The sequence below is a fragment of the Seriola aureovittata genome, chromosome 1 (genome assembly GCF_021018895.1).
Source record: "Seriola aureovittata isolate HTS-2021-v1 ecotype China chromosome 1, ASM2101889v1, whole genome shotgun sequence".
In the NCBI taxonomy this organism is placed as follows: Eukaryota; Metazoa; Chordata; class Actinopteri; order Carangiformes; family Carangidae; genus Seriola; species Seriola aureovittata.
This window is the reverse complement of record NC_079364.1, coordinates 15,489,438-15,503,274: the sequence shown is the minus strand read 5'-3', so window position 1 is coordinate 15,503,274 and position 13,837 is coordinate 15,489,438. Positions and strand designations below refer to the sequence as shown.

At 40.4% G+C, this 13,837-nt stretch overlaps 1 protein-coding gene and 1 long non-coding RNA gene across 4 annotated transcripts in view; one reads left to right on the top strand and one right to left on the bottom strand.

Annotated features, from left to right (window-relative positions):
- The window catches only part of mrvi1 (murine retrovirus integration site 1 homolog), a 32,532-nt gene extending 18,959 nt beyond the window's left edge, over nt 1–13,573 (bottom strand). For 2 of the 3 annotated variants that reach the window (XM_056380692.1, XM_056380711.1), the window contains exons 1-19: nt 13,448–13,573; nt 12,937–13,008; nt 12,690–12,809; nt 12,418–12,598; nt 11,462–11,520; nt 11,317–11,377; nt 11,070–11,228; nt 9,846–9,963; nt 9,695–9,745; nt 9,536–9,613; nt 9,395–9,451; nt 9,252–9,311; nt 8,929–8,984; nt 8,190–8,283; nt 7,961–8,092; nt 7,770–7,855; nt 6,792–7,497; nt 5,963–6,119; nt 2,908–2,936 (exon numbers count right to left, since the gene is read on the bottom strand). In XM_056380692.1, the coding sequence (XP_056236667.1) occupies nt 2,908–2,936; nt 5,963–6,119; nt 6,792–7,497; nt 7,770–7,855; nt 7,961–8,092; nt 8,190–8,283; nt 8,929–8,984; nt 9,252–9,311; nt 9,395–9,451; nt 9,536–9,613; nt 9,695–9,745; nt 9,846–9,963; nt 11,070–11,228; nt 11,317–11,377; nt 11,462–11,520; nt 12,418–12,598; nt 12,690–12,809; nt 12,937–12,955 (2,223 nt within the window). In that variant the 5' untranslated portion in view covers nt 12,956–13,008; nt 13,448–13,573. Of the gene's footprint in view, nt 1–2,907; nt 2,937–5,962; nt 6,120–6,791; nt 7,498–7,769; nt 7,856–7,960; nt 8,093–8,189; nt 8,284–8,928; nt 8,985–9,251; nt 9,312–9,394; nt 9,452–9,535; nt 9,614–9,694; nt 9,746–9,845; nt 9,964–11,069; nt 11,229–11,316; nt 11,378–11,461; nt 11,521–12,417; nt 12,599–12,689; nt 12,810–12,936; nt 13,011–13,447 lie in introns of those variants that run through there. The other variant, XM_056380701.1, reaches the window with a different exon arrangement.
- Nucleotides 7,800–12,500, top strand: LOC130172205 (uncharacterized). Its single transcript, XR_008828240.1, has 3 exons — nt 7,800–7,937; nt 9,419–9,599; nt 12,389–12,500. It is a non-coding gene; the product is annotated as an uncharacterized LOC130172205 (long non-coding RNA).
- Nucleotides 13,574–13,837: the final 264 nt, after the last annotated feature.

The following is a 13,837-nucleotide window of genomic DNA, read 5'->3' as shown; positions in this document are numbered from 1 at the left end:
GCAGAAAAAAACTATTACCTCTTGAAAATGCCTCAGCCCAAACAAAGATGCCAACCTGCACTGTGGGAGGCTCGACTGTTTCCCCGGCAGACCATGAGACTGAGATAAATATTGCAGAGTAATTGAATCACTCAGATTATTTCCTGTGGGGGGAAACAGGACAGAACATACAAGCCTGAGCACAGAAAGCCCCTGCACCACAACTCCATAAGGACATGAAAACCTTGTTCTTGCAGTGTACACTCATCTTCTAAAAGAAAACTTCTTTGTGCATCAGAACCATCAGAGTCAGGATTAACTCCTCATCGCAGCCAGGCCTCGCTGCCTCTTTCCTCAGAGGGAGACGAAGGGACCGGCACCCTCCTCCCCTCCTCTGTTACATAAGCCTGCTCCTTCTTGCCAGATTTGTTTAAAATTTGGTTGTGTGAAGCACTGAGTACAGGACCAGCAGAGGAAGTGGTTGCCACAGGGCTACAATCTGAGATAACATAGCAGAGGAAGCGTGAGAAACAAATAGAAATGCATGTAAAGCCAGGTTTGAGGGAGAATATAAATGCACAGACTTTAAAATCACTTGACCCACACACTGACGAGAGGGCAAGATGACACAGAGTTTCACCTCCAGACGAACACTAGATTATGTAAACTCACCGGGGCAGCTACAAGTCAGACCAACAACGCTTTCAAAAAGTCCGTGAACACGAACTCTTGCACAAATGGCTGATAGAGCTGAAACTGCATCTCCTGAAGCTGCATGTGTCCACCTAAAGCCATCACCATCAAAGACCCCACAGCTCTACGCAGCCCACAATCCAAACCTGTCCAGAGACGGCATGCACATTACCTGAGTCCACCGCTGTAGTGCTGTAGAGAAACGCACACACTCACGCTGATCCCTCCAACTAACACCGACTTCCCACAGTCAAGCTGTCACTCTGTCACAGCCTTTCCCTCAGAAAACTCCTCTTTCCTCGGGGCTTCTCCTTCCCTCTCCCGTCCCCTCTGTTCCCTGTCTTTTTTCAGCAGCAGCCTCTCTTTCACTCCTGGGAGCTTTGACCATTTAAGGAGAAGGGTTCTGTATGCCTCTTTGGGCTGCTGTGGAGTGTGTGTGTGTGTGTGTGTGTGTGTGTGTTTGTGTGAGAGTGTGAGTGTGTGTGTGTGTGTTCTCCACTGATCATCCCTCAACTAAAACCTGAAGAAAGCTAGAAAAGTATGTTCCGCAGGGCTTGTTTTTGTTTCTGTAATCATAGTGTGGGAGCAGTAGGAGAATGTTTTGTGTGTTGTTGTATGCGAGGGCATGTTTGTGGGAGACTGATAGATGGATAGATAGATTGCATCCGTCCGATCTGTGTTTACTCTGCAGCCTAAGAGGAATCCACGCATCCACTTCCGAGCTCTTGAGGATCATTACTGTTTGGTGAGCTGCAATGGTGCACAAACCTTGCACCATTTGTGGCGCGTTTCACAGGCGAGAGATTTGGGTTCTAAGAGCGGCAATCATCCTGAATGTTGTGGAAAAAAAAAAAAGAAAAAGAAAAAAAAGAAGCACAGCAGTCACATTGTTTGGAGCACCACATCTGACGTTCACAGCGAATTACAGCACCACAGTTTGAATTAACGTGAGATGATGGTCTGAAGTGTTACAGTGTGAAGGAAATTGTGTATCAATGGAGCAATTTGTGCGAAAAAAGTCAGATGCTCCTCTTATCTAATTCTACTTGAGTGAAAATCTTCTTGTAACTTATTTAGGCAGTGAGATTGTGTTGTTTTAACCAAAGCCAGCAGTGGATGTATTCAGATTCTTTACTAAAGTAAAAGTACAAATACAACAATGAAGTACTATGATCAAAATATACTTCAAGTATCAGAATTAAGAGTACTTGTGTTGCAGATGAATGCTATATATAAACTATTACTGATGCATGACTGTGTAAGCAGCATTTTACTGTTGTAGATGGTGGAGGTGGAGCTAGTTTTAGCCAGTCTATAGTTAAGCAGTTTGGTCCACTGGCTCCCAAAGTCACAAGGTAAATCTGTGGGGTCCTGAGATGATTATTTGAGGAGGTACTACACATTTCAGTTCTCTTTTTTTCTTTTTTTTCTTTTTACTTTTCTGTAATTTTTGCTTTATTTTGAAATACTTGCCTTCGACGGTTAACCATCTGAAAAGGTTAGAGGGGAAATTCCTCTTGGCTGATAAATGTTCTTATCTTACTTATCTGAAAAGTGACAAAATGCTTTTTTGTAAGGGACAAGCCAAAAAGGCTGGGAAACAACTGGTTAAATTTTGTATTTTATACGCTTATCATTTATTTCTAAAATCTTACTAATTTTGCTTTAGGTCTCTCTAGCATTTATAAGCAACACATAAATACCAGATAGGTGGTTTATAACTCACTGTGATTTAGCTGTGAAGAGATGTAAGTGTTTATTATGACAGGTAATGAATATCGTAAAACACAGATGGAATAATATAAAATGTCTTCATAGGATAAGTTATGATAATTCTGTCTGTATATCGGCTTGGGACTACATTGGAGTTAATGAGAACCTAAAATAAGGTGTTAGTGTTAACCACTGACTAAAATTTATACTATACTATAGTAAGCATAGCCTGATAAATGTTTTGGAATAAAAACTACAATATTTTCCTCTGAATTGTAGGAGAGCAAAAGTAGAAAGTATTATAAAATGGAAGTACAAGTTACTCTGAATTGTACTTCAGTACAGTACTGGAGTTAAAGCACTAAGTTTTCAAGTTAAACTTTCCACAACTTCGATAACATTTCCAACAGGTCATTTAAAAAAAAGCCATAGACATACGTACACACAACACATTCAGCATGCAGCTCAGCTTCTACAAACAACAAGATAATATTTTACAGTAATAATGCAGGAGAGACTCACCTTGCTGCAGCTGCCTGGTCCTGTACCACCTGTTGGAGCCAGAGCACAGACAGACAGTGAAAACAGCTGATTTGCATTTAACAGGAACCATGTGCAATGCAAATGTCAAGAGACGGTTAAAAAAAGAAAAGAGTAAGTGAGTGAGAGAGAGATTGTGTGAGAGAGAAACAGAAAGGGAAAACAAATTGAGTTTTCTGTCCTGTGAGGCTGCCGCTCGAACAGTGATACTCACTTGATTGGGAGAACTACTGTAAACTCTTGTTTCAGGAAGTGTCACCCCCCCTCCCCACATACACCCCCACCCACCCCTTTAACTAGGGGCAACAATAACCTGGCAACCATCTCGAGTACATGAGGTGCTTGATCCGCTGATTGAAAGCTCTCAGCCCAAGTAAAAGCTATTGTGCTGTCTGCTTTAGGTGCCCTCAGGGAAAGGTTTGTTAATATTACGATACCAGCAACTCACAGACGTGTATGTAGAGCACCGTCAGAGCTGAATGCCAATATTTCACTTTAAACGTAACTAAACCACAAATAAACCAGTTTTATTCACATATGAGAGGATACAGATAAAAAAAAAAAACAACACTTCCAAGAATTTGGACTCAAATCTGACTCTAAAACTATCATAAAACTACTGTGTGACGCAGCATTTCACAGCCAGATTTCACTTCACAACTCATCACACAAATCTTTAAGGAAAACACTGGACAAAGCTACCTGAAACAACCAGTGTATGACGAGATGGAGGCGATGAAGATGCACCGTAGATGCTGGGAATATCTTGGCAGCTGTGTCAACATCCACACGTTCGTCCTAATTTAACCTCTTTTTCACTTCAAATGCCATCAGATGCCTCTGTTTTTCTCCCGCGATCTTCACAGTCTCTCTTTTCTTGGAAGGGTTCAGCCTCACCACAAATTAATTCCCATTATCCCAGAAATTTCGGTATTTCCACCGTTCTTTAATTTATAGTTTGCCCATCAAAGAGCGCACTGTTTACAGCCACCGCCACACACACAGCATTAGAGACCCACTGCTTCTCTAAATTATTTACAATCAGTCTCCAGTAGATCTTTAATCATCACACGAGCTGACTGTGTCTGACAGGGACATAAAACCTAAAAACAAGTTTTATTCCTTTGTAATGATACAGTGCAATGCATAAAGTTGATTTAGTCTCACATAATGTTTTACTTTTGCAAGCTGGATAAAGGAGGAATTAATAATAGTTTTAAAAGCCCTAATGGAGGCAGAGTGCTCCATTGTACATAGAGACAGACATTTAAAAGCTCAACATTTATCATTGTTAGAGATGCCGTTTGCCTCATGGATGAAGTTTATGTTATAATTTTTTGGTCATGCTAGCAGCATTTCTCCCTGGATGGCAATTTATTAGTCCACCTGCTAAACATCAGCATGTCAGCATTGTAGCATTAGAGTATTCTGACATTAGCATTTAGCTCAAAGCACCAGGTGTGCCCAAGTACAGCCTCACAGAGCTGCTAGCTTGGCTGTAGACACTCTGTATTGTTATTATGGGTACGTGTCCTCAGTATTCGCTTGTCCCACTACATTTTTGTAGACCTTTGTGATGTTGTTGTGAAATTTTGATCATTATATGCCACTGAATGTATCATAAGTTTCTCATAGCAGCTTTTATTAAAATTTCTCTGGTGTATCCCAAAATATGTGCTTTGGTGTTGTTTTGGCTGCCTCTTGTTTGTGTCTGGGGATTGGAGATGAAAACTAGCACTTTCTTTCAGGTTTGTGGAGTATGTGCTGTCCCTGATAAATACAAGGCAGTGCCAACATCTGTAGCTGGATGTGTGGGGAGAGCCCCAAATAAGATGAGACCTTCCTCGCATTAACATTAACAATAACTGGCTTTTATTACACACCATCCACATCCTGTGGTAAAGTAGCCATCAGTCACAAACTGGCAGTGCACATACCAACTTTTATGACATGAATGACTGGCATAAAGTGTTTATTGATCATCTTGCTGCTGCTTTTTTGTGACGTGGATGCAGCTTCATTTGGTTAGCAAAAACAAGCCTACGTCAATGTGGCACTGGACGGTTTAGACTTCAGACAGAGGGCTATAAAATAACAACAAGCAGACATGGAGATGACAACTGTCTGCTCATTTAAAATATCATTTCCCCCTCTGAAGCCACCCACTGGTTCTCAGTAACACCCACATGCTCCTAACTCGCTTTTCTACATCACAAATAAACAATTAAATATAAGACTTGGCCCTCTGAGCCATCAAGGGACTCTTCCTTGGGGAGGGAGAATGTGGAAATATTTGCCATGACCTTTCAGGGTTGAAAAAACTTATTGAAACATGATTAGAATTGGAAAATATGTGATGAAATGTTAAACTTATTAGTGCACAACCAGCAGCTTTGCGGGGACATAAATAGTGTTTTCTTTCATTTTTGTGGCTAGAAATAAAAATGCTATGCCAAGCTAATCAGCTGCTGGCTGTAGTTTTTTCATATTTACTATACTTTACTATACTTCATCATTGGCAGTCATAGTAAACGTCCTACAAGCTTTTCCAAATCTTTTGAAGAAATTATGTTCTTTTATTCACATTTTAATTGTTCCTCTTTTGTTAAATACTGCATGCACCTAAAAGCCTGCATTGTGTATTTTGTGAACTACAGGCCCTGCATTTCCTAGTGTCTCTAGATAAATTTTCTCAAAGCCCTTCAGAACAAATCAAACGACAGGGGAAAAAAAACCTCTTCCAGTATAGAAGTGGTGGGACTCTCCCTGTGTTTACATAAAAAAATTATTCTGACCGCCCCTAATTTCCCCCACACTGCCCTTTGATAGATAGCATACACTCCCTAAGAGCTTTTTCTCTCTTCCTCCTTACTGTACCAGCTGTTGTGTGCAATATAAATATCTGCACAGTCTATTTTCAGACATCCTCAGAGATTACAATTAGAAAAGGAAGTAGCTTTAATTCATCTATGTATCACAGTGTACCCCACAACCATGACAACACTGAAGCTGTATTTGTGTAATGCAGCCATCATACCATTCATGGGCGGCTGTGGAGGCTCGCTGACTTCTGAGATTCCATGAGACAGGGGAGAACTCTCCGTTCTGTCTCTGTGTTCAGGCTCCACGTCGGACTCAGCTGTAAAGCACGCTGCATCTGGTCCAGGATCAGCTGGCAGACTGGGACCTGGAGACTTCGGAAAAGTTCAGACAGAGAGAACAGATTTATTACTGTCTTATATATGATTTAAGACAGACAACAAATCAACTTCATGTGCTCAATATTTCTACAATTAGAATTTACGTGCAGTAAAAAATGATGACTACCACTGGATTACTACTAGTACTTCCACTACTAGGACACGTAATATCCATGACGGGCACTATTTGCATTTGGCTGAGACATTCCAATCACAACATGTGAGCATTGCAAAATAGTGTGAGATTATTTTGCTGACAAAAATAGTGTTGATGGTTCAAATATCTGCAATATTGGTGATTGTGTTGCAACATTAGAGCACAAATTACACACAAACATGTACCTCTCTTCAGTGTTGTGACTGGAAGCCAAATGTGCAACCTGGGGCTTGTTATAATGTGTGATGCAGATGTTTTAAATAATTGCTATGTTCAACAGAGGGAATATTAATCACTGCATGATTTTCCCACATTAATTTATGTGGATTTTTGTTGAATAAAAGTATAATCAAACATGCATTTTAGCTGTGTGCAACACACTGAAGAATCTACATGGATTACTTCAACTATTGTGACATTTAAAAATCAGTTAAAATCATTAAAAAGTTTCAAACTAAATGAAATTTTTACTGTCACTAATGTACAGCAAAACCAGATTTTTAACAAACCTGATTTGCAGCTTTTTCTGTGATCCTGGCCTCCAGGACATTCAGCTGTCTGTCAGTGTCGGTTGCTCGGCCCAGAGCCTCCTCCACCCTCTGAGTGATGCTCTCCATCCTCACTCTCACCTGGCTCACCCTCTGCTCGCTCTCTCTCACCAGCTCGGCAGTCTCCAGTGCGTTGTTGATCATTGCCTCCATCCTTATGAGGGTCGCCAGAAGTCCGTCTGCGGTCACCTGAAGCTGGGTTTGCTCCTGCTGTGAGGCTGCTCCACCTGTAATCTCTGTGACCACCGCTGCATCCCTCTGATCCTTCACCGCCTTCCCCACAGCTCTGTCTGTTTCCTCTCTCTCAGTGTTGGTCTCTTTGTCAATACGAAGAACTCTGCTGCTGCTTTTTTGCTCAGTGACACACTCCTGTGCCGATCTCAGAGAGGCTTGCAGGTGGCAGACCTGCTCCCTCATATCAGTGATTGTCTGCTCTGCTCGCTGGAGCTTTGCTTGTACCTCAGAGAGCTCCTGGCCAGACTGGGTTTCTTTTGTCCTGGCCTTAGCCCCCTCTACGCTGAGGGCTTTCCACCAATTCACCACAGCCACCTTCTTGCCCTCCTGGATCTGAGTCTGGCTCCCAGTCTGGCTTTGCTTTTGCTGCCTCTCCTCCACCTTCTCCCCTTTCTCCTCCCACACACACTTGTGCAGCTCCAGCTCCTGCAGCCTGAAACCACCAGCTTTATAAACATCTCCTTTACACGCTGTTATGTCTGTAGTTACCAAGGGGTACTAAAACTGCACTTATGCCTGATACACTCTCACACACAGAAGATAGTAACTCCTATGGGTTGCGTAATGGAGATGCCCATAAAAACACAGTTAAAACCAGACACCCATTTTATTAGCTGGAGGTAGCCTCTAAGAACGGAGACTAACATCAACCAAACCCAGTCTGTTACCATAACAGGAGAACGGGAGGTAAAAAAACTCACATACACATTGACAAGCTGCTGCTTGATGCTTGCCTGTTGCTGCTGGCGGTGAGGAAAAGGCCTCTCCTGTGTTTCTAGGGGAGCAGAGTCCTGTGTGTGAGAGACAACATAAGAAACATAAGGCAGAATTATACATGCTAGTGTCACTGCATGTAACAATTTTCATCCTCTGGTGAGTATCTGCTCTCTCCTCACCTTCTCAGGATACTTATTGTGCAGAAGATGAGCTATTTCTGCGCTCTTAATCCTATGAATGATGCTCTGAATATCATCACTGTGTGTGTGGAGGGACGGGAGGCTTATGTCATCCAGAGTTCTGTGATGCTGCTGCAGACAAAGACGGCAGGACGGCGACATGGTTAACATTAAAAACAGAATATCATTACCATGAGAAGATAACCTGGGAATGGTGAGCATCTCCTACTTGCTGCATATCCTGCATCTCGCTCTGCAGAGAGCGGTGGTTTGGAGGATCTCGACTGTAGAGACTCTGAGGACTGATGAAGTGTCGGTCATACCTGCAGGAGAAATCAAGATTCAATACTTTAATACTTGTAAAGTTCCTGCTTTATATTTTGGTGAATTATAATATTACTCCTTTCATTAGCTTGCAATTATTTTTTGACTTTAACTTTCCTATGATAGCTAACACATCCCTCTGTTAAAAGGGCGCTTGTCTAGAGAAGTGCGCTCTGTTTGGACTTGAGTCAAAACCATAAAACCTGCACTATAAAAGTGCAGGTGCGTGGTTTGAAACAACTGGGTATTTAGGAGGCAGAGATGAAAAATGCTGTTGAGCATTATGGGAAATGAAGGATGCAGTGCTTCTGGAGTTTGAACCATACTCAAAAGTCAGCATATCATGGCCTCTGCAGCTCATTCTGTCTTTTATTAATCTGCCTCTTGTGAATCTTCGATGTCTATGGAAGAGCAATACTAAACTGCCAAAGTAGCATTTTAACACACAATTTTGTCAAGAAAGACTGGTGGATAAGTACAGTTAATGTTGAGGTTAGTCCAGAAAAATATACACAGATGACGTTTAGATTCAGAAATGTAGATTGAAATGTTTTCACTGACAACTTTTGATGAATTGTAAAATTAGATACACTCCAAGCTACAGTGGGTCAAGGAGAAACCTGACACAAGTGACATTAAAGTACCTCAGAAGAACTTGGTGAGAATGTTCCTGTAACCTCATCAGCTCTGACTGCAGACCCTGCAACACCAGAATAGAGAGTATGTGTTGAATAACAGCCAAAAACGCACACTCAAAACCATGTGATAAAATATCACACGCAAAACAAGGGTGCTTGTAATGGTTGATATTAGTGTTGTCACATTGCATTATGATATTGGTTTCTTTTTGTGATTTAACATGATGAAATGTGGCCTTTCTAGCTTTACATTATTACAGTGTACGATGTCAAACAAGATATTATAGCATCTTACCAAATTTGCACCATGTCTCCTTTGTCACACGTACCTCAATCATGTTGTGATTCTCCACATGAGAGTTCTTCATCTTATCCATAAGAATGTCTTTCTACACCAGAACATTTCAAAGTCAAGTTAAAAGACAAAATGATTATGTGAACTGATTTTTCCTGTTGACTGTGATGGACCAACCTTTGTGATTTCTCTGTCTCTCAGCGCCAACATAACCAGGCTTTCCTCAAGCTCGGCCTGTGAACGTTAAGATGTTTAACGTTCAGTTCAAACTCGTAACGCAGAGACAAACACACGAGAGTTTTACTGATCTGTTCTTACCCTCAACTCAGCGTTGACCTTCCTCAGTTTGTTGACGCTTTCTTCAGAACACGACCTTTCGAAGGTGAGTTTTTCATTCTTCGTGGATACAAGGGAAATTTTGTTTCATGAAAAAAAACTTTAGTTTTCGGAAAGTGCACACATTTGGACTTAGGTTACCTTGTCTTCAAGCCTCTTGATGTGAACCTTCAGGCATTCAACCTCATTGCTCTAAAGATCAAAAAGATTTACGTGAAAATAGTCACCGCAAAAAATGAATTGAACTTACTAGGTATAGCTTCACTTAGATATGATTCAGTGTGTGAAATACCATTTTGGTGCAGCTGGTTTGGGAGCGAGTGGCTCTCTCTTGGGCCTCTTTAAATGCTTGACGGGTCTCCTCCAGTTCTTCTGTCAGTGATCTGACTCTCACTGCTGAACGCTGAGCACTGCACACACCACGATATAAATTACAGCTTCATTTATTCAGCCGCACTCTATTCTTATCCAAAATGGTAAGAACATAGATTTTCTTCTGTTTTTACCTGAATATTAACAAAAAGGAAAACTAAATGGTAAAGCCACATTACTTGAGGTGCTGCAGTGGTTTTCTTTTATAAAAGTGAAAACCTTCTCTAGATTGTACTCATAGTAATTTTCTGGTCTTACTCATCAGCAAATATTGTTTGTTTGCCAAATTTCTACAGTGCCTCACATGTCAAGAAAACATAGATTAAGTGAGTGATATTTAATCTCCAAAAACTCCAGAACTATGTACACAAAACATCTGTCTGTATTAATGAGAGAAGTGACACCTTCATGGATGGATTACCAGATTGACCTACCCGGCACAGGCGCAGGGGTCCTGTGTGATGTATGAATGTACGACCCTCTGTGAATATTATTACAATATTGTTTAAAAGTCACAGAGCTCAGTTAAAAGACACAAAAAGACAACAAAGGGGTGAAGAATTACCACAGACAGACACAAAAGACCACTTTCAGTAGGGAGGTCATGATATCCGTTTTATCATTATCTATCCATGGACACCTTCACCGTGTAACTTTTACAATTAAGACACAAAAGTCGTGAGGACCGGGATGAGACACTGACCTATTTCTTATTCAGGCTGGCACACGGTTTTCACAGTGTCTATTTAAATTGGCTCATTTTGAACATTCCTTTCAACTTTTTAAATCCGAGCTTCTAACTCTGAAAACGTTCCCATTAACTGTGACTGCAAGCTGCTAAAAGAAGAAGATGTGTATGAGCTGACATGATAGAGATGTGTCACTTGTAAATGATCGAAGTCAGGTTAGAAATTTTGTATTAAACCCGATTTAAATTATATTGAATCTGAATCCCATTGAGTATGTGGGATCTATGATTTTTGTTCTCCTGGCTTCTCTTCAATCATGGAATGTGTATCATTATTTTGTTTAAATGAAGTGTTAATAGGAAATAATTACATTAAATTAAATATTGGTGTGCTTTTGTGAGGATTTGGAATTACAGTAATAATCCCACATACTATAACTGGAGTTAATCCTTCACCTGGCCAGCTTTGCTCGCAGCTCCGTGATCTCCAGAGTGAGCTGTAGGTTCACATCTTCACACTGAGCCACCGTCCGCAGGAGGCTGCTGTTCTGATCGCTCAGCTTGCAGTGAGCGTGCTTCAGCTCAGCCAACGTGCCTAACAGGTCTTTTCCATCACTGAAGCCAAACAAACAGTGATGAAGCACGACGACACATTGATTATAGGAGGTAAACACGCTGTGATTAAAGGAGTGAAATGACAAACCAGGAACATTGGTGGCTTTCTGAAGAGGCTGCTTTGCTTTGCGAGCACGACAAATCCAGCCCTGAGAGGAAATCAGGTTTAGTGAATTGCTTTTAATCTGTTTTAGACATTTCTGAGAATTCTGAACAAAACAGTGACAGCCTACCGTTTACAGGCACTTTAGAAGAGTCTGGCCAGGATACATGACTGCCACTCACATCAGTGCTGAAACACAGGAGGAGTCAGTGAGTTCGTTTCCACGGATCACTTAAAATGCACATTAATCAAAAGAGGGAGGTTCTTGCAGGTCATCTTCCCTTCTTTCATTTCTAGGGAAAATCATTGACACTCTTGCTGGTGCACGAAAAGCACTGGTGGTAGAAGTATTGAGATCTTAACACAGTACAAAAAATGTATCTGTCCATCCATTAACTCATTAACTATACCTTGTTATCCATTACAGAATACTCTTACATTCAACCAGCAAAATAAAGTATCCAATGTAAAAGAACTTATGCAAAATTGCACGATTCAGTCATATATTATTTGACTATTTTTATACATTTACATGTAAGCAGCATTTAACGATGTCAAGGTGGAGTTAATTTTAACTTTAATTTAAAATACTGTTTAATCTATGCCAATGCATCATGCTTTTTTAGGATTATGGTCTCCTAGTAACCAAATTTCCTTAGTAAATGTAATGGAGTGAAAGTATAAAGTATTATCAAATAGAAAAATTGAAATTGTACATAATTACTTTAGTGAAAGTATCTTGGTTACATTCCACCAACTGAAGAGAATCACTAAGCTTGAATAACTCTCATGTTTTACAGCCACAAACCCATATTAACAAACACTCAACCACTTTATTCAATTAGCTTCAGATTCTTAGAGTGATTAACTTTTTTTAAAAAGTTTAAAATTTTGATTTTAAATTGCTGTGTGGCAATGTGTCAACCTGTCAAATGTTTAACACATTTCTCCTTCTTGCATTTATGATCAATTTGTTTGTTTTGTTTGTTTTTTCTCTTTGCTCTTATTGTTTGCTCTACTTACTTTATGTACTAAATCACACCGACATGACATCCAGCATAATGGTGATCTGGAGTTTAATCTCACCTGTCCTGGCTGCACTGGGCTATCCACTCTCTCATGGTGGCGTGGAAAGTCTCTCTGCTCACATGTGGGTCCTGTCGGTCCGGGTCGAGCATCCGTCGAAGGGCAGCCATTCTGTCCTGCTCTGGACTCTGAGCTGTCATTGTCTGCAGGTACTGCACGATGGTGGAGGCCAACACCTCTCCTGAAGACGAGAGAGAAGCAGGGATAAACCATCAAACACTTTCTGGGATTATTTTTATCTGTTTTGTTGAGTAGAACGCAAGCCTGTGTACCTGAGTTGGATGTATTACATGCATTATACATGATGTCGAGGAGTTCATGTTCAGAGAATCCACTTGTGTCTTTTTTGTCCTCAAGCACGTCCCTCGTCCCACAGCCTGGTGACTCCCACACTTCACATGGAGATGGACAAAAGTTAGTGTACATTCACACACAGGAAGAATAATGTAAAGCAAGTTAATACACTGACTTTTTGATATTTTTGGCTTGATAGAAGAGTAAAGTAACTGCAACACGTACCATCGTTGCTGTCCGACATGCTTGTTGTGCTTGTTTCTCCCGAGTCCCTGGAGAGTCACATTCCTACATGACCTGATATTTTCATAAACAATCAAATAAATCTTTGCCTCAGTCTCCACAGATAAAACACAAATAAAAATTGAAACACACTTTAAAATTACAGAATATAATTTATAATTTATAATTTTTAATAAATGATTTGAATAACTCCTTTCTATATTTGACTGATTTTAATGCTTAAATATATACAGTAGGATCTATTCAGAGGACTATATAATACCTATTTTCTTGTTGTCATCCTAAACTGTGGAAGAAAAATGTGACATTAATTGGCTCTTATAGAGAATAATGATGGCAACACAAAGTTAAAAGCATAAAATGTTTTAAATCAAATCTCCACTACTAAAACTCACACAGTATGGGTTATGCAATGAGACAAAATTGTTATTTTGTTTGTCCTGATGTTACAAATATCACACTGTCAAAACAAATTCTGAAAATAAATTCTTACTTCTCAGTCCCAGGCAGGTCCTCTGAAAAGAAAAACAATATTGTTAAATGTTAAATTAAGAGCTTCATTTTCATTTCAGTTTTCTTGTCTTCCTCTGATTTGCTGTGATGTTAGCACAGGTCTCCAAGATGCTCTTATGTTTGTTTTCCTCTGCTTCACATCAAAACCAGCTGACATCCCCCAGCTCTCTCTCCCACCCCTCCACCCCCCATCATCCCCCACCTCAACCCACTTCTGCCAAAATGCTGCCCTGCAGAGGTCTGTGACAATGATGCAGTTAATGGATTTCAATTTAAATTCACTGGTTTAACATATCAAATGCCCAGTCTGCCAAACATTTCTTCCACATTTTGAACTTTGAATTCAGCAAACACAGTGAGTAAATTTCCT